At 37.1% G+C, this 20,043-nt stretch overlaps 3 protein-coding genes across 3 annotated transcripts; all 3 read left to right on the top strand.

Moving 5' to 3' along the window:
• The first annotated feature begins 1,231 nt into the window (after positions 1-1,231).
• On the top strand, positions 1,232-4,257 carry LOC135686337 (microfibril-associated glycoprotein 4-like). The gene is made up of 4 exons (XM_065202543.2): positions 1,232-1,664; positions 2,105-2,429; positions 2,849-2,948; positions 3,587-4,257. Exons 1-4 carry the CDS (start codon positions 1,642-1,644, stop codon positions 4,231-4,233), a joined length of 1,095 nt encoding a protein of 364 aa, XP_065058615.2. The 5' UTR covers positions 1,232-1,641; the 3' UTR covers positions 4,234-4,257.
• A 3,750-nt stretch (positions 4,258-8,007) lies between these two features.
• Positions 8,008-13,088, top strand: LOC135686365 (microfibril-associated glycoprotein 4-like). The gene is made up of 4 exons (XM_089108875.1): positions 8,008-8,106; positions 8,734-9,058; positions 9,478-9,577; positions 10,217-13,088. The coding sequence occupies exons 1-4, from the start codon at positions 8,084-8,086 to the stop codon at positions 10,861-10,863; spliced, it is 1,095 nt and encodes a 364-aa protein (XP_088965001.1). The 5' UTR covers positions 8,008-8,083; the 3' UTR covers positions 10,864-13,088.
• A 141-nt stretch (positions 13,089-13,229) lies between these two features.
• On the top strand, positions 13,230-20,035 carry LOC148960112 (ficolin-2-like). Its single transcript, XM_089108963.1, has 4 exons — positions 13,230-14,786; positions 15,416-15,740; positions 16,081-16,180; positions 16,816-20,035. Exons 1-4 carry the CDS (start codon positions 14,764-14,766, stop codon positions 17,442-17,444), a joined length of 1,077 nt encoding a protein of 358 aa, XP_088965089.1. The 5' UTR covers positions 13,230-14,763; the 3' UTR covers positions 17,445-20,035.
• The last annotated feature ends 8 nt before the right edge of the window (positions 20,036-20,043 follow it).

Raw genomic sequence — 20,043 nt, 5'->3', positions numbered from 1 at the left:
ATGTAGAAAATTGTCATAGGCAAAATTTGCCCGTGTTGGTGACTTGACAAGTAAACTTGATGAGTTTGACTCAATTCCAGACCCTTCTTTCCGCGCAAGTAGTTGCTTGTTCTTGTCTGTCATGGCCGCCACGAGGTTGATCTGGACCAATCAAGGAACGTCAATGCTCGTGGAAGCTCTGCAAAGCCGCGAAAGCCTTCGGAATACAAAGGCAGATGGTTAAAAAAATATGTACACCAATGAAATATTATTGCCTGCTAAGATTTCCAATGAAATTTTCGAAGACCCCAAACGCAAAATTTTAACCGTTGGACTTCCTGGAAAAAATTCTGAAAACTGCCTGGGTCTGTGAGTCTCATTTCTCCCATCAAGTTGCCTGCTAATCCTTTGATCTGCCTGCGACGATGGCTCGCCCAAGGCTAAACCCACAACTTGTGCTGTCTTCTTTTCTTAGATTTATAGTACATTAGTAGTGCTGCAGCTGTCCCACACACGAATAAAAGTTTCTTCTTTGTTAAAGGAGCCAATTTTATAAACTCCGCTTGCCATAACGCAAATAGGTATTGTCAAAGATATTTTTTATCTTTCTACACGAAATGTGTAGAGATTGTCAAACAAAACTTGTCTATAATCTAAACGGGCAAAGAAACTTGTCAAGGAAAATTGCAAAGGAAAAATTACTCGTGTAAATGCGGCTTTAGAAGTTTCTAGACAAAATGTTATGTTATGTCATGTTACGTATTTTATGTTTTGAGGCTTGTTAAAACTTACCCTGCATTTTTTAAACTAGCATAATTTTCAGCACTTCGGTAGGTAATTCAAAAAGTGGAAATGGTTTAAAATGTTGGAAATGGTTTTAAAATCTCGGAAATGGTTTTAAAATGCTGGAAATAGTTTGAAAATGGTCGAAATGGTTTAAATCAAAGACTTCTAAAATATTAAAATTCACTTCCAGCATTATAAAGCCACTTCCAGCATTTAAAACCAGTTCCAACTTTTTCAAAACAATTATCAGTTTTTAAAATACCTTTTGATACAAATGGCATGCGATAGTTTGGCGCCCGTTTAAGTTCTTTGTTTCTTAAGAACTTGTGATCGCAAATGTTTTGATTTGCGAGGCTCGTCAGTCCTTAACATTTTGCAAAATTTATGTTTGTAACAGTGTGTGACAACGAGGGGCAATGCACTCTTGTATGAGATTTTCTCTAAAACAAAAGGATTTCTGGGGATTTTCAGATAAAACAATAGGATTTTCATGTAAGGTGTACCTCGGGTGACAGGGTTGAATCAGGATCTTGCCATGATTTCAACAACCACTATTAGCTCCCGGATTGAAACATGAATATGATAAACTAGGCCGGCTGGGTAGTCGATGGATTTGTTATTATTTGGAAATGCTCTGGTCAACTCCAACTGCTTAGCAAAGGGGAATCCATTGAATTGACCGAATCTTAGTTTAACTGCTTGTGTTTGGCACCAGCAATTACAGCTATATATTCAGAAAATCATGTTTACAGGCTAGTTTTAAGTTGCTCGCTCCTTGTGAAAATAGATTCAGAAGAGAGTCTGAAAACTGAAGAATTGACGCCATAAATTGACTGAGGAAGAAGCACCCCTTTTCAAGATCAAGACTGGATAAGTATGGCTTCCATTCTGCGTCTCATGTAAGTTGTCTGTATATAAGCATTTAGGGAATGATGGGATCTTTTAAATAACGACTATTAAACAGTGATAATGTGAGGCGTGTACAAAGTGCCAACTGTGAGGTAAGCAATGATACAGTGAGGTAGCGTAATGGCACTGACGTCTAAAGCCATTAATTCTAGCGCGTGGCTCAAGATGCTACAGACCTCCGCAGGTCTACAGACCGTCCATTCCCAGACCTCTACAACCATCGAAGTATTCGTTTCAGATTTCACGTCTTTAAAACAACACCACTGTCTAAACGAATACAGAGTGCCTTCACAGAAAAGGAAAAAACTTTGAACAAGCTAGCCCTCTTCGCTCCTTGCCTTCTTCAAAACATGTTCTCCTTCCTCTCTATATTGACACCGTGCCTATCTTTGTGGTTTTGTAATTGAATAATTTACACGTACTTGAACAGATTTCTGCTGCTGCTTTGGTTGCATGTGAGCCTGGGGTACATTCTGAGGCTGCCTTGCAAGACGCATGGAAACTTCAGCGTTGAAAAACTAGGGTTTATGCTTACTGGACATGTGTTAGCATCATTGGAAGTATCGACTGTCGAATTATGCGAACAGCATTGCTTGTATCATCAGAGCTGCAGCTCAATTAACTGGAAGACACCAGCATCTGGGTCTGCTAATTGCCAGATCAATGAGAAATCGACAGAAAACTCGGATGACAACGTAAAGTTATCTCCTTCATCTGAATGGACCTACAAAACAACAGATTATAGAAACAGAAACGTAAGTTACTACAGTTTACTCTCGTATTCAAGCTACCATAGAAACATGTACACCACTTTTAGCAGCTTGTCAAGCAAGAGTGAATTATGCTTTGCTCATTCATCTAGGGTGCTTGTAAGACTAATAATGTGAAGTGCTCTTCATTGATGTTTTTGTCCTTTATAGTTACACCATGAGCTTTCTCGTTGTGTTTGCAGTGTCTAATTTCTTGATGCCGCCTTTTTCGCTTTGCCAAGTCTCACCAATGAAGCAAATGGTTTCGCAAGCATGAATTAAAGCTGACCAGTGTTCTTGATGCTTTTTTACGCAGCGATGAAATTTATCTTCTCAATTTTTTACCAGTAATATAGCTGGTGTTGCACGCATTTATCGAGGCTGACTTGTATAGGCCAGTATTTGATAGAGCTTTTTTTCACAAGGTGGGTGAATTATGTCGAGGCAGGAATCCTTGCCCTATCGGACACAGGTGTACAGATTCCTGCAGCTGTCCAGGATTCCAATGCCAAAACGTAACAACAGGTATTTCTTGTTTTGAAATTATAATAATGTGTTTCCAATCCATTGTGGCCAATTTCTTAGCCATTTTCGGTGGAACATTTGATTTTTCTTATATTGGGTTATTGATAAAGAAGTTAGATTATTTGGTTAAGTGATACGTGTATACCGATCGTTTCGTTGAGGTTATGCTACGCCAGGATTCGAGTATCGCTTATTTGAGTATAAAACTCGGATTTGTTTGAAGTGGGTGGGGTTTAATTACAGCTTATCTTTTATTTCAATTATGGCCAGTCATGCTAGTCTGGTCTGCAGTATCTGAAAGTGCAAAGGCATGGTACACACTGTAGAGATTAGGACGACCTCTCCCTGCCATAAGACGACCACAAAAGTGCGTCACAAGGCAGACTTTATAAAACAAAGCTGATTTGTTGCGTGAAAACACCAACTGATTGTTGTTATGTGATTTATTCTAAGTACTTTACCCTTTAATCACAATTCGAATGCTGCTATTGCTTGGCATATCATGGTATGTTTCAAAGCAAGGTCTTCAACTGTAATTGTAATTACTGAAGAAAGATCTTTTAAAACTCTCCTCACTTCCGATAGACCAGAAAAGGTTTCAATCGAACAAACATAATAATTTCCTGTTCGTTTAACAGAAGCAAGAAGTTGCAAGGATCTTTACGACCTTGGCTTCAGAAAAAGTACGAGATATGACATCTATCGACCAGAAATTGGAATTTTCCCAGTCAGATGCGACATGGCAACCGACGGAGGAGGTTGGATTGTGTTCCAGCGTCGTGTTGATAACAGTGTGGATTTCTTTCGAGACTGGGATGCCTACAAGCAAGGCTTTGGGGATATGGACGGAAACTTCTGGTTGGGGCTTGAAAAACTGCACAAGCTAGCGGCTCCAGGAAAGGAGACGATTCTTCGTGTTGACTTAAAACACATAGAATTCGAGGACATGAAATATGCTAAGTACAGCTTGTTTGAGATTTCTGGAGCAGCAGATGGGTATCGTCTGAAGGTGGGAGGCTACTCTGGAGATGCTGGTGATTCTTTGAGTTTCCAAAACGGCATGAAATTCACAACGAAGGACAAGGATCAAGATACTTATTCCATCAATTGTGCATCAAGATTTAAAGGGGCTTGGTGGTATAGTGCTTGTCATGTGTCAAATCTAAATGGCCTTCATCCCTCCTCTGATAGTGGTGGGGAACTCGCAGATTATATGTCCTGGAAAACGATTAAAAACGAATATGGTAAAGTGACATTCTCTGAGATGAAACTGATGTTTTCGTAAAACGGTTACCGTGAACTGAGACAGTAAAACTTACACTATCAACAATTACTATTTTGACATTCTAATTAGCTATTCACAATATGTTCTTTTAAAAATTCTTCCTTTTTGGTGTTATGACAGTTGGATAAAGGATACATTTCTGCAATTTGTGTTAGCTTGATCATAATCGTTATTTAAGGTTAACACCTGTTTTCTTGTAAAGAGCTTTGTGTGTACACTGTTCTTTGGATGCACCGATTGATAAAACATATCATTTGGTGTAACAAATTAATTTCAGTGGAAACAGTCACATTCATGCTTTGAGCTAACTATGACACTAGTTTCCTCGATATACCGAAAATAGACCACTGGTTTTTGGATTTGGTCAAATAATCTGTTTTCGTGAAAGCCGATGCAGATGTTGGCTAGTGCCGCACCTAAAGGTCTACCCATTGTAACACCATCTAGCTGTCGGTACATTTAGTTATTCAAACTGAATTCAACACCTTTCTTGCACTTGTCATTAGTTCTCTAAAAATATCCCCAGGAATTAGGTGGGATCCCTATCAACTGAAGGTGTTTTTCTTCCTCTCACATTAATTTTGATCCACACCAGGATAGAAATTTTCAGCTTAATTTCGGTCATTATCTGACGTTCATGATCTGAAGAGTTTCGGACGAATGATTCTTAATACTGCTATGTTTCCGCTATTCCTTGCCATCGACAGGTTGCCAGAAACCAGAATTTTTCAATTCTGGAATACCAAACCGATTTTTGTGTTCCGTATCCATGAGAAACGTGTGGAGAAAAATGCTATTCTTTTAGGAGAGGGGAAGTAATGGAATGCCTTTGCCCTAAAATCAAAATTAACAAAAACCTTCTTACAATTTAAATCCCGTCCTGAAAACTCAAGAACCTGAAGGAACCTATTTTATCTCCACAGGTCGTTAAAATGATTTTGGATTACTTTTACTTTGTTACTAAAACTAATTTTGTAATTCGATTTTAAGTTTTAAGGCTTTTCCCTTTTCTTTGTGAAGGCTTATTTGGATTCTTCTGATGAATGGTAAAGGAGTTATTTTGCTCACAATTCTTTATAGTCCGAGACAAAATTCAAGCCTAAATTGCAACGTTCTTTCATGGATCTTATTTATTTTACTTTCATTTGAATATTTATCATGAAAGATCAAAATCACTGGTTTGTAGCTGAACTGAGATATCACGAGAGATTGCTTCATAATAATAGTAGAAATCATTGTGTAAACAAACTGAAAAACATTTTGTCATAAAACCAGCTAATGCCTAAAGCTAGTGCAAAAAAATACAAACGGGGGCATATTGTGTTGCCAAATCACTTCACTGAAACCTATGTAGACAGAATGAAATTGAATGTAGTAATAAGTGGTATGCGCACCAGCAAAGCAGTACTATAGAGAAAAGACGGAAAAGATCAAGGTTTTATAGGAATTCAATATCCAGACGGACAACAAAATTCAAGCAAGAAGACGTTGTTGTCAACAAGGTTAGAAAGAAATGTCACATAATAGATTTAGCAGTCCATGGATACGAAAGGGTAACAGCAAAAGAGACAGAGATGATGGAGAAATATGATGAGTTGCGAAGAGAGCTTGAAGAGATGCCTGAGGTCGCAGGGTTTGACTTGATCTCGATACTGCAAACAAAACCCAATCAACTTAGAAGAACAGGACTGTGAAAATCAGCAAATAACAATAATAATGATAATAATAACAATGAATCATGACAAATGTCTCCACAGGGTGGCTCTTCACCTGGTCGCTAAATACTATAGTTTAAAAGTTGCTAATATAATATTTCTAAGAACGTACAAGAAACAATGTTCCAATAATCCAAAAAGTAAAGATGAAAATAACTTAAATCTGGCTAAAGGGGATTTAGAATCTAAAAAGTAAGAATTAAATAATTTAGCTTAGACTAAAAATAGATTAAGATCTGAGAAGTAAGAATTTTGATAGGTTAAATTGGCTAAAAGTAAATTAGAATTAAAAGTTAAGTTCTTCTCTGAATGAATCAAACTAACAGCCTCTTGTTATACTTCAGCCTGAAAATATTCTTTTGATTTTGATGAGAATTCGGCTTTTGCTTTTGAACTTTTAATCGCATTTGCCATCTTCTTGAAAATATCAGCTTCACTGTTCCAAAAAATTCTAGAATTGGTTGAAATTGCAATCTGTGGTGCAGACGTTTATGAATATGCTAAACAGAAGAGACCCAAAAATTCATCCTTGTGGCACTTTCACCCGTTTATTTCCAAGGAGAACAATAGCTATAAATTTAAAGTAGGACATCGCTGTTGGATCTAGAGGCATGTTACTTTGCAATCAATAATTCATGATCAATACAATCGAAAGCTTTCAATGGATAAACCAACAGAGCACCGGCATATCTTCAATGGTATCCTACAGCTAACTACAAACCGCATAAGATCACATTGGGTACTAGAACATACTTTGCTCATACCTCTAGATTGAATGATCGAGCAAAATATTTTCGAAATACAGGCCCTTTAACCAGTCTGAACGTCCAACTAAATTCTTCCCAACAGGCTACATGTCCAACCAAACAATTTCGTTAAAAATTTTCTCAGGTCTTCGGGACCACGAAATCAGAGGATTAATTAAATATTTGGAAGGTGAAACCCTGTTCTAACATTGAATATAAAAATATCTATATAACTTATTTTTACTATACATACATACATTTCTAAAGGGTACGTTTATGATTTGACTTTTGCCTTTTTAGCAGCATTTGTAACTTACCTTAACTGCATTTGTGACCAATGCCACTTGTGACGTAACTGAATAACATGCCAACACATCATAGACGGTACTACTACATTTAATTTTACTAACACTGACCAAAAACTACTACATAAAACAAAAACTGGACTGAAGCTCTAATAACGTTATTTACGCATTACAATGCAAAAGATGCTTAACATACTAACGAAAACAAGAACTGCCAATACATCGGACAAACAAGCAGACGACTGAAAGACAGATTTAACGAATACAGACGAGACATTATCAACAAAAAAGTAGACAAGTCCGGTGTTGCAGAACACTTTTGCAGCCCAGAACATACCATCAATGACCTTACAATAACCCCATTATTGCAATTTAAAGCCAAATAGAGAGTGTTCGACGAGCCTAAGAGCAATACCTCATTGGCTTGGCAAACACTCTCACACCGAACGGCATGAACCGAACCACTGACCGTTAATCTTACAGCAACACACTATCATCATCCATATCGTCACTTTTTCTACTACCCATACACTACTATTTTACAATCATTATCATTACTCTCTACATTCTCGTTATAATTTTCTTTTTTCCGTTTATTTAATTTTTCATCTTTTACTACCATTGTCGAATCAAGACGCAGAGGCTGGGTGGTTGAAGGACTATAGATTCTGTGAGGCATCAAATTTTTGGAAAACTTTCTGAAATGTGCATGGAAATTGAAAAAAACTGTACCACCATCCCCATCCCTTAGCTTGTTAATTGGTCTTTAATAGTCTTGAATTAAAAAATCCTGCTTTACACATCAAAACATATATAGAGATATGAATATGTGAAATGAACCTTCTTTCCATAAGTAATAATTGCTGCAAATTAGATGAATATTTGATGAAATGTCATTAATTGATAGCACACTGATTTCAAAAGAGGGATTGAGTTGTTCCAGCTACTCCATTGGATCCATACACAATCTTCTTTTTCAGACCAGCAATGGAATTGGATTGTATTCATCAGTGATTATCAGCATCATGTGAAAATCTGTGGGCCGACTCGCCTTGGAAGAGAATGTGACGAAGCTGAACAAAACATGGATTGTGCTTTGCGTTTGATGTAAGTTACTTTATGTTTAACTTTTCAAACCGGTTAAGAACAACAAAAGAGCCATTGCATATGTAGAATGCTTCATTTTTGCGAATACCTCTTACAGTTACGTCATCTAGCGTGTACTTAAAGGTGTATATCATGTTGACTTGATACCTAGTTCATCAAAACTCCTGGCCAAACGGGTAAAACATTTTAATAAATCATAATTCACAATTGTTGGATAAAACGTGTTATTTGTTTGGCCACCTTGATTTTGATTGCTTAATGATGTTTTATGATATTTTGCGAGATTTGATATCCAGTAATTGCATTGACCAACACAGATATTTTGACATTTGTTTGATTTATTTGGTCAGGCTTTAAAGAGCTTTAAAAGATCTTTAAGGAACCCTAAAAACTTGTCAACCCCCCCCCCCCCCTACCGTCTAATCTAATATCTAATAACCAATTGGCATTAGAGTTTTTATGTTTGCACCTCATACTGAGAGAGTTTTATTACCTTGAAAAGAACAGATTTTAGACTGATTTCACTACAAATAGGTTTCTTTATGATTATAAAGAGAATTTTTTGCTAGTCCATGAAACACAATCAGCTGAAGTGTTAATTTTAAAGACCTTTTTTAAAACAATCAGATTTCTGCTGCTCCTTTGGTTGCATGTGAGCCTGGGGTACATATTGAGGCTGCCTTGCAAGACGTATGGAAACTTCAGCGTTGAAAAATCAGGCTTTAGGCTTGATGGACATGTGTTAGTATCATTGGAAGTATCGACTGTCGAATTATGCGAACAGCATTGCTTGTATCATCAGAGCTGCAGCTCAATTAACTGGAAGACACCAGCATCTGGGTCTGCTAATTGCCAGATCAATGAAAAATCAACAGAAAACTTATATGACAACGTAAAGTTATCTCCTTCCTCTGAATGGACCTACAAAACAACAGATTATAGAAACACCAACGTAAGTTTCTACAATTTATCCTCGTATTCAAGCTACCATAGAAACATGTACACCACTTTTAGCAGCTTGTCAAGCAAGAGTGAATTATGCTTTGCTCATTCATCTAGGGTGCTTGTAAGACTAATAATGTGAATTGCTCTTCATTGATGTTTTTGTCCTTTATAGTTACACCATGAGCTTTCTCGTTGTGTTTGCAGTGTCTAATTTCTTGATGCCGCCTTTTTCGCTTTGCCAAGTCTCACCAATGAAGCAAATGGTTTCGCAAGCATGAATTAAAGCTGACCAGTGTTCTTGATGCTTTTTTACGCAGCGATCAAATTTATCTTCTCAATTTTTTACCAGTAATATAGCTGGTGTTGCACGCATTTATCGAGGCTGACTTGTACAGGCCAGTATTTGATAGAGCTTTTCTTCACAAGGTGGGTGAATTGTGTCGAGGCAGGAATCCTTGCCCTATCGGACACAGGTGTACAGATTCCTGCAGCTGTCCAGGATTCCAATGCCAAAACGTAACAACAGGTATTTATTCTTTTGAAATTATAATAATGTGTTTCCAATCCATTGTGGCCAAGTTCTTAGCCATTTTCGGTGGAACATTTGATTTTTCTTATATTGGGTTATTGATAAAGAAGTTAGATTATTTGGTTAAGTGATACGTGTATACCGATCGTTTCGTTGAGGTTATGCTACGCCAGGATTCGACTATCGCTTATGTGAGTATGAAACTCGGATTTGTTTGAAGTGGGTGGGGTCTTAATTACAGCTAGTTCTTGATTTTAATTATGGCCAGTCATGCTGGTCTGGTCTGCAGTATCTGAAAGTGCAAAGGCATGGTACACACTGTAGAGAGTAGGACGACCTCACCCTGCCATAAGACGACCACAAAAGTGCGTCACAAGGCAGACTTTATAAAACAAAGCAGATTTGTTGCGATAAAACCCCAACTGATTGTTGTTATGTGATTTATTCTAACTACTTTACCCTTTCATCACAATTCGAATGCTGCTATTGCTTTGCATATCATGGTATATTTCAAAGCAAAGTCTTCACCTGTAATTGTAATTACTGAAGAAAGATCTTTTAAAACTCTCCTCACTTCCTATAGACCAGAAAAGGTTTAAATCGAACAAACATAATAATTTCCTGTTCGTTTAACAGAAGCAAGAAGTTGCAAGGATCTTTACGACCTTGGCTTTAGAAAAAGTACGAGATATGACATCTATCGACCAGAAATTGGAACTTTCCCAGTCAGATGCGACATGGCAACCGATGGAGGAGGTTGGATTGTGTTCCAGCGTCGTGTTGATAACAGTGTGGATTTCTTTCGAGATTGGGATGCCTACAAGCAGGGCTTTGGGGATATGGACGGAAACTTCTGGTTGGGGCTTGAAAAACTGCACAAGCTAGCAGCTCTAGGAAAGGGGGCGATTCTTCGTGTTGACTTAAAACACATGGAATTCGAGGACATGAAATATGCTAAGTACAGCTTGTTTGAGATTTCAGGAGCAGCGGATGGGTATCGTCTGAAGGTGGGAGGCTACTCTGGAGATGCTGGTGATTCTCTGAGTTTCCAAAACGGCATGAAATTCACAACGAAGGACAAGGATCAAGATACTTATTACATCAATTGTGCATCAAGATTTAAAGGGGCTTGGTGGTACAGTGCTTGCCATGTGTCAAATCTAAATGGCCTTCATCCCTCCTCTGATAGTGGTGGGGAACTCGCAGATTATATGTCCTGGAAAACGATTAAAAACGAATATGGTAAAGTGACATTCTCTGAGATGAAACTGATGTTTTCGTAAAACGGTTACCGTGAACTGAGACAGTAAAACTTACACTATCAACATTTACTATTTTGACATTCTAATTAGCTATTCACAATATGTTCTTTTAAAAATTCTTCCTTTTTGGTGTTATGACAGTTGGATAAAGGATACATTTCTGCAATTTGTGTTAGCTTGATCATAATCGTTATTTAAGGTTAACACCTGTTTTCTTGTAAAGAGCTTTGTGTGTACACTGTTCTTTGGATGCACCGATTGATAAAACATATCATTTGGTGTAACAAATTAATTTCAGTGGAAACAGTCACATTCATGCTTTGAGCTAACTATGACACTAGTTTCGTCGATATACCGAAAACAGACCAATGGTTTTTGGATTTGGTCAAATAATCTGTTTTCGTGAAAGCCGATGCAGATGTTGGCTAGTGCCGCACCTAAAGGTCTACCCATCGTAACACCATCTAGCTGTCGGTATATTTAGTTATTCAAACTGAATTCAACACCTTTCTTGCACTTGTCATTAGTTCTCTAAAGATATCCTCAGGAATTAGGTGGGATCCCTATCAACTGAAGGTGTTTTTCTTCCTCTCACATTAATTTCGATCCACACCAGGATAGAAATTTTCAGCTTACTTTCGGTCATTATCTGACGTTCATGATCTGAAGGGTTTCGGACGAATAGTACTTAATACTGCTATGTTTCCGCTATTCCTTGCCATCGACAGGTTGCCAGAAACCAGAATTCTTCAATTCTGGAATACCAAACCGATTTTTGTGTTCCGTATCCATGAGAAACGTGTGGAGAAAAATGCTATTCTTTTAGGAGAGGCGAAGTAATGGAATGCCTTTGCCCTAAAATCAAAATTAACAAAAACCTTCTTACAATTTAAATCCCGTCCTGAAAACTCAAGAACCTGAAGGAACCTATTTTATCTCTACAGGTCGTTAAAATGATTTTGGATTACTTTTACTTTGTTACTAAAACTAATTTTGTAATTCGATTTTAAGTTTTAAGGCTTTTCCCTTTTCTTTTTGAAGGCTTATTTGGATTCTTTTGATGGATGGTAAAGGAGTTATTTTGCTCACAATTCTTTATAGTCCGAGTCAAAACTCTAGCCTAAATTGCAACGTTCTTTCATGAATCTTATTTATTTTACTTTCATTTGAATATTTATCATGAAAGATCAAAATCACTGGTTTGTAGCTGAACTGAGATATCACGAGAGATTGCTTCATAATAATAGTGGAAATCATTGTGTAAACAAACTGAAAAAGCAGTTTGTCATAAAACCAGCTTGTGCCTAAAGCTAGTGCAAAAAAATACAAACAGAGGCATATTGTGTTGCCAAATCACTTCACTGAAACCTATGTAGACAGAATAAAATTGAATGTAGTAATAAGTGGTATGCGCACCAGCAAAGCAGTACTATAGAGAAGAGACGGAAAAGATCAAGGTTTTATAGGAATTCAATATCCAGACGGACAACACAATCCAAGCAAGAAGCCCTTTTTAGTTGTTGTCAACAAGGTTAGAAAGAAATGTCACATAATAGATGTAGCAGTCCCTGGATACGAAAGGGTAACAGCAAAAGAGATAGATATCATGGAAAAATATGATGAGTTGCGAAGAGAGCTTGAAGATATGCCTGAGGTCGCAGGCTTTGACTTGATCTCGATACTGCAAACAAAACCCGATCAACTTAGAAGAACAGGACTGTGAAAATCAGCAAATAACAATAATAATGATAATAATAACAATGAATCATGACAAATGTTTCCACAGGGTGGCTCTTTACCTGGTCGCTAAATACTATAGAATGTAAAAGTTGCTAATATAATATTTCTAAGAAGGTACAAGAAACAATGTTCCAATAATCCGAAAAGTAAAAATTAAAATAATTTAAATCTGGCTAAAGGGGATATAGAATCTAAAAAGTAAGAATTAAATAATTTAGCTTAGAATAAAAATAGATTAAGATCTGAGAAGTAAGAATTTCGATAGGTTAAATTGGCTAAAAGTAGATTAGAATTAAAAGTTAAGTTCTTCTCTGAATGAATCAAACTAACAGCCTCTTGTTATACTTCAGCCTGAAAATATTCTTTTGATTTTGATGAGAATTCGGCTTTTGCTTTTGAACTTTTAATCGCATTTGCCATCTTCTTGAAAATATCAGCTTCACTGTTCCAAAAAATTCTAGAATTGGTTGAAATTGCAATCTGTGGTGCAGACGTTTATGAATATGCTAAACAGAAGAGACCCAAAAATTCATCCTTGTGGCACTTCAATTTTTGATTCAGTGCATATACTAAAGGTCCATTCAACTTCAACCCGTTTATTTCCAAGGAGAACAATAGCTATAAATTTAAAGTAGGACATCGCTGTTGGATCTAGAGGCATGTTACTTTGCAATCAATAATTCATGATCAATACAATCGAAAGCTTTCAATGAGTAAACCAACAGAGCACCAGCATATCTTCAATGGTATCCTACAGCTAACTACAAACCGCATAAGATCACATTGGGTACTAGACCATACTTTGCTCATACCTCTAGATTGAATGATCGAGCAAAATATTTTCGAAATACAGGCCTTTAACCAGTCTGAACGTCCAACTACATTCTTCCCAACAGGCTACATGTCCAACCAAACAATTTCGTTAAGAATTTCCTCAGGTCTTCGGGACCACGAAATCAGAGGTCTAATTAAATATTTGGAAGGTGAAACCCTATTCTAACATTGAATATACAAATATCTATATAACTTATTTTTACTATACATGCATACATTTCTAAAGGGTACGTTTATGATTTGACTTTTGCCTTTTTAGCAGCATTTTCAACTTACCTTAACAGCATTTGTGACCAATGCCACTTGCGACGTAACTGCATAACATGCCAAAACATCATAGACGGTACTACTACATTTAATTTTACTAACACTGACAAAAACTACTATATAAAACAAAGACTGGACTGCAACTCTAATAGCGTTATTTACGCATTACAATGCAAAAGATGTTTAACATACTAACGAAAACAAGAACTGCCAATACATCGGACAAACAAGCAGACGACTGAAAGACAGATTTAACGAACACAGACGAGACATTATCAACAAAAAAGTAGACAAGTCCGGTGTTGCAGAACACTTCTGCAGCCCAGAACATACCATCAATGACCTTACAATAACCCCATTATTGCAACTAAAAGCCAAATAGAGAGTGTTCGACGAGCCAAAGAGCAATACCTCATTGGCTTGGCAAACACTCTCACACCGAACGGCATGAACCGAACCACTGATCGTTAATCTTACAGAAACACACCATAATCATCCACATCGTCACTTTTTCTACTACCCATACATTACTATTTTACAATCATTATTATTACTCTCTACATTCTCGTTATAATTTTCTTTTTTCCGTTTATTTAATTTTTCATCTTTTACTACCATTGTCGAATCGAGACGCAGTGGCTGGGTGGATGAAGGACTATAGATTCTGTGAGGCATCAAATTTTTGGAAAACTTTCTGAAATGTGCATGGAAATTGAAATAAATTGTACCACCATCCCCATCCCTTAGCTTGTTAATTGGTCTTTAATAGTCTTGAATTAAAAAATCCTGCTTTACACATCAAAACATATATAGAAATATGAATATGTGAAATGAACCTTCTTTCAATAAGTAATAATTGCTGCAAATTAGATGAATATTTAATGAAATGTCATTAATTGATAGCACACTGATTTCAAAAGAGGGATTGAGTTGTTCCAGCTACTCCATTGGATCCATACACAATCTTCTTCGTCGCACCAGCAATGGAATTGGATTGTATTCATCAGTGATTATCAGCATCATGTGAGAATCTGTGGGCAGACTCGCCTTGGAAGAGAATGTGACGAAGGTGAACAAAACATGGATTGTGCTTTGCGTTTGATGTAAGTTACTTTATGTTTAACTTTTCAAACCGGTTAAGAACAACAAAAGAGCCATTGCATATGTAGAATGCTCCTTCTTTGCGAATACCCCTTACAGTTACGTCATCTAGCGTGTACTTAAAGGTATATATCATGTTGACTTGATACCTAGTTCATCAAAACTCCTGGCCAAACGGGTAAAACATTCGAATAAATCATAATTCACAATTGTTGGATAAAACGTGCTATTTGTTTGGCCACCTTGATTTTGATTGCTTAATGATGTTTTATGATATTTTGCGAGATTTGATATCCAGTAATTGCATTGACCATCACAGATATTTTGACATTTGTTTGATTTATTTGGTCAGTCTTTAAAGAGCTTTATAAGATCTTTAAGGAACCCTAAAAACTTGTCAACCCCCCCGCCCCCCCCCCTACCGTCTAATCTAATATCTAATAACCAATTTGCATTAGAGTTTTTATGTTTGCACCTCATACTGAGAGAGTTTTATTACCTTGAAACGAACAGATTTTAGATTGATTTCACTACAAATAAGTTTCTTTATGATTATAAAGAGAATTTTTCTAGTCCATGAAACACAATCAGCTTAAGTGTTAATTTTAAAGACCTTTTTTAAAACAATCAGATTTCTGCTGCTCCTTTGGTTGCATGTGAGCCTGGGGTACATATTGAGGCTGCCTTGCAAGACGTATGGAAACTTCAGCGTTGAAAAATCAGGCTTTAGGCTTGATGGACATGTGTTAGTATCATTGGAAGTATCGACTGTCGAATTATGCGAACAGCATTGCTTGTATCATCAGAGCTGCAGCTCAATTAACTGGAAGACACCAGCATCTGGGTCTGCTAATTGCCAGATCAATGAAAAATCAACAGAAAACTTATATGACAACGTAAAGTTATCTCCTTCATCTGAATGGACCTACAAAACAACAGATTATAGAAACACTAACGTAAGTTTCTACGATTTATCCTCGTATTCAAGCGAACATGGCGACATGTACACCTCTTTTAGCAGCTTGTCAAGCAAGAGTGAATTATGCTTTGCTCATTCACCTAGGGTGCTTGTAAAACTAATAATGTGAAGTACCTTTCATTGATATTTTTGTTCATTATCGTTTCACCATGAGCTTTCTCGTTGCTTGTGCCGTATCTAATTTCTTGATACTAGCTTTCCCCCTTTGCCAATTTTTACCAATAAAGCATCTCTTTTCGCAAGCTGACCAGATATTACATGCATTTATTGAGGCTGACTTGTACAGGCCAGTATTTGATAGAGCTTTTCTTCACAAGGTGGGTGAATTGTGTCGAGGCAGGAATCCTTGCCCTATCGGACATAGGTGTACAGATTCCTGCAGCTGTCCAGGATTCCACTGCCAAAACGTAACAACAGGTATTTATTCTTTTGAAATTATAATAATGTGTTTCCAATCCATTGTGGCCAAGTTCTTAGCCATTTTCGGTGGAACATTTGATTTTTCTTATATTGGGTTATTGATAAAGAAGTTAGATTATTTGGTTAAGTGATACGTGTATACCGATCGTTTCGTTGAGGTTATGCTACGCCAGGATTCGAGTATCGCTTATTTGAGTATAAAACTCGGATTTGTTTGAAGTCGGGCCTTAATTACAGCTAATCCTTGATTTTAATTATGGCCAGTCATGCTGGTCTGGTCTGCAGTATCTGAAAGTGCCAAAGCATGGTACACACTGTAGAGAGTAGGACGACCTCACCCTGCCATAAGACGACCACAAAAGTGCGTCACAAGGCAGACTTTATGAAACAAAGCAGATTTGTTGCGTGAAAACACCAACTGATTGTTGTTATGTGATTTATTCCAAGTACTTTACCCTTTAATCACAATTCGAATGCTGCTATTGCTTTGCATATCATGGTATGTTTCAAAGCAAGGTCTTCAGCTGTAATTGTAATTGCTGAAGAAAGATCTTTTAAAACTCTCCTCACTTCCGATCAACAAGAAAAGGTTTAAATCGAACAAACATAATAATTTCCTGTTCGTTTAACAGAAGCAAGAAGTTGCAAGGATCTTTACGACCTTGGCTTTAGAAAAAGTACGAGATATGACATCTATCGACCAGAAATTGGAATTTTCCCAGTCAGATGCGACATGGAAAGCGACGGAGGAGGTTGGATTGTGTTCCAGCGTCGTGTTGATAACAGTGTGGATTTCTTTCGAGACTGGGATGCCTACAAGCAAGGCTTTGGGGATATGGACGGAAACTTCTGGTTAGGGCTTGAAAAACTGCACAAGCTAGCCGCTCCAGGAAAAGGGGCGATTCTTCGTGTTGACTTAAAACACATGGAATTCGAGGACATGAAATATGCTAAGTACAGCTTGTTTGAGATTTCAGGAGAATCAGATGGGTATCGTCTGAAGGTGGGAGGCTACTCTGGAGATGCTGGTGATTCTCTGACTCACCATAACGACATGATGTTCACAACGAAAGACAAGTCATATTGTGCATCAAGATTTAAAGGGGCTTGGTGGTACAGAGGTTGCCATGTGTCAAATCTAAATGCCCTTCATCCCTCCAATGATGGTGGTGGGGAACCTGCAGAATACATGTCCTGGAAAACGATTAAAAACGAATATGGCAAAGTGACATTCTCTGAGATGAAAGTAATGCTTTTGTAAAAGGGTTACCGTGAACTGAGACAGTAAAACTTACACTATCAACATTTACTATTTTGACATTCTAATTAGCACAATATGTTCATTTCAAAATTCTAAAAATTTTGATCTTGTATGTGTGTTTTTAATTATGGTTTATATACACACTAAAGGTACCGAGTTCCCCCTAAGTATAAAATATCGTCGACATACCGAAAATAGCTAGCTCTTAGATTTGATAAAAAAATCTGTTTTCGTGAAAGACGACGTCCCAAGGTGCTACCTATAGCAACACCATTTATGTAGCTGTTTCGTATGTTTGGTAATTGAAACTTAACTCAACACCTCTGATGGCACTTGCCATTAGCTCTTTAAAATTGTCCTCAGGGATTGGAGAGGGGGGATGTATTTTGATCGCTGCGATACAAAGCACAAATCTCTATGGTGCCAATCAATCAACCGATCAAAGGCGTCTTTCTTTCTCTCATGTTACTCTAGATAGACACATCGAAAGAAAAATTCAGCTTACTTTCTACCATTTTCCGACGTCTATACTCTGAAGAGTGTCGGACGAAAGTACTTCAGTATGATATGTTTCCATTATTTCGTGCCAACTTCAGAACCTAGTTCGTTTGTTGCGCATCCTTTTATCATCTTTTTCTACGTACAAAGAACACGGAGTTACTGACTAACTAACCGAACAAATCATCGACCGATCCACTGACCACCGGGCCATCATCATGAATATCATCATCATTCTTTAGTTACATTAGGCTAAGAAGAAAATAATATCTCAATTATTGCTGATTAAAGCCTTGTTGTTAACTGACCAAGAGGAAAATTTGGGCATTTGCAAGGAAATAAGAAGGAAATATATAATAAAAGGAAAAATTAAAGAAATTATATAAAGATCTGGATTTTGATGGAAAATGATAAAAAGGGTAAATATGCTCTAAATGTCCTTTGTCCATTTATTCTGGCTTTAATCTATGGCTAACATATGTATTGGTTTAGGCAGAAGCAACTAATTTGATCATGCGGCACTTACAGCTACTATGTTGATGAGTAAGTTTTTGTTTAATGCATTTCCCCTTGATTGTATTTCTCGTTCTGTCTTTGTGCGCTGCTAAGCGATTTCGTTAAAGATGCCATTCGTTGGGAAAGATGCACTTTACAAGTATGTATACAAGTGTGCAACTGACAACGCTCCCTCGTTTCTTTCAAGCCTGTTCGACAGGTTGCCAGAAACCAGAATTCCGGACTTCCGGAACACCAAACCAATCCTTGTGTCCCGTATCTACGAAGAACGTGGATTATGGTTCAATTGATTTCAAATTACATTTAATTGTTTTAGTGGCGGATTTAAGGGGGGCAACTAGGAGCAGTTGCCCCTCCCTCAACGAGTTGAAGCAAGTCTGGCGCCCCTTTTTGGCAAGTGTGCGCCCCTTTTGAAGAATGAGAATCAGATGAAAAATGTTTTGGACCGATAGATTAATTTGCTTCAAGGATTACCTCAAAGTTATGTTGTTTATTCTGAAAAGGTATCTGAAATTGTTGTATACAGCGTACTCTCGTAACAAATTTTTGAAAATATTTCAGCGCCCCCACTACCAACTGCCCCTCCTTCAAATTTTCTCTAGACCCCCCCCCCAGAATTGGGTCATTCGATTTTAACTGCTAGTGATTTTTCTTTTTCCTTGTGCAGGCTAATTGGGAAAATGTCTTTGAAAAAGGTCTTTGAAAAACACAAATATCGTTTTCCCTATTTACTCTTTCCCTTTTCCCCAAATTCATTGCTCCCCTTTTAAAGATAATCAATGTTTTAAAGGTTGCTAAAGGCGTTTTTGGTAACAAGCCCATGCTCTCTCACAAAAAACCTAGCAGTGTCTTTGCATGTAAAAAGCTTTTAGTTTTTGTAATTTCAAGGTATTAATTGCCCTAAGAGTGTGTTGGAGTCAATTTACCTCAAAAACTTTTTTCATAAAAGCAGGGATCGGATTGTTTTGTGTCTAAAAGTAGGTTCGTCTGATGAATGTTGAGTAATTTTTTTGCTCAAATTTCTTTATAGTTTGACTCAAAATCTTGTCTATTTTGCGCGATTCTTGCATGGATCTTATTTATTTTCATATTTTTTTGTATTTCTATCATGATCCATCCAGTGGGTTGTAGCTCAACTGAAATTTCAAGACAGGTTGCGTCATCAGTCCCACTATCCGACCTAGACTCTTGTATTCTGCTATTCGAGATAATGCTATTAGTTTTTAATTCGAAATTTTGCAGAGTGATCGTACGTGTGTCTTGAAACAGAATTCTTCGACTATAACTACTCCTAACAATATTTACTTCTCTTACTTGTTCTATTTTGACATTTCCTTGATCCGTTGTAACAAGCTCTTTATAACTTCCAAATGTCAATAAATGACACTAGACAATTTATTTTCATGTTGTATTCTAAAAAACAGCATTGTTTTCTAAATATTCATAAGTTGACAAGAATTTATAGGATGTTTTCATTCATAATATGACACAAATACAATGTCGTATCGTCTTTGTAATTGCTAATCTCAATAACAAATTCGTCTGGAAGTGCAGGTCATTTATAATTATGTTAAACAGAAAAGAC

This window comes from Rhopilema esculentum, chromosome 6 (genome assembly GCF_057945365.1).
Source record: "Rhopilema esculentum isolate cy_ngs chromosome 6, ASM5794536v1, whole genome shotgun sequence".
Classification (NCBI taxonomy): domain Eukaryota; kingdom Metazoa; phylum Cnidaria; class Scyphozoa; order Rhizostomeae; family Rhizostomatidae; genus Rhopilema; species Rhopilema esculentum.
Note: the sequence above shows the minus strand (reverse complement) of the source record. Positions and strands in the feature narration are given on the sequence as shown.

Excerpts from the sequence above, each read along its gene's own strand:
- LOC148960112 (XM_089108963.1), top strand. The coding sequence starts at position 14,764 with ATGGATTGTGCTTTGCGTTTGAT. Across the intron at positions 14,787-15,415 it reads GATTGTGCTTTGCGTTTGAT|ATTTCTGCTGCTCCTTTGGT; the intron begins GTAAGTTACTTT and ends TAAAACAATCAG. Across the intron at positions 15,741-16,080 it reads CAGATTATAGAAACACTAAC|GTGGGTGAATTGTGTCGAGG; the intron begins GTAAGTTTCTAC and ends TTTCTTCACAAG.
- LOC135686365 (XM_089108875.1), top strand. The coding sequence starts at position 8,084 with ATGGATTGTGCTTTGCGTTTGAT. Across the intron at positions 9,059-9,477 it reads CAGATTATAGAAACACCAAC|GTGGGTGAATTGTGTCGAGG; the intron begins GTAAGTTTCTAC and ends TTTCTTCACAAG. Across the intron at positions 9,578-10,216 it reads ATGCCAAAACGTAACAACAG|AAGCAAGAAGTTGCAAGGAT; the intron begins GTATTTATTCTT and ends TTCGTTTAACAG.
- LOC135686337 (XM_065202543.2), top strand. The coding sequence starts at position 1,642 with ATGGCTTCCATTCTGCGTCTCAT. Across the intron at positions 2,430-2,848 it reads CAGATTATAGAAACAGAAAC|GTGGGTGAATTATGTCGAGG; the intron begins GTAAGTTACTAC and ends TTTTTTCACAAG. Across the intron at positions 2,949-3,586 it reads ATGCCAAAACGTAACAACAG|AAGCAAGAAGTTGCAAGGAT; the intron begins GTATTTCTTGTT and ends TTCGTTTAACAG.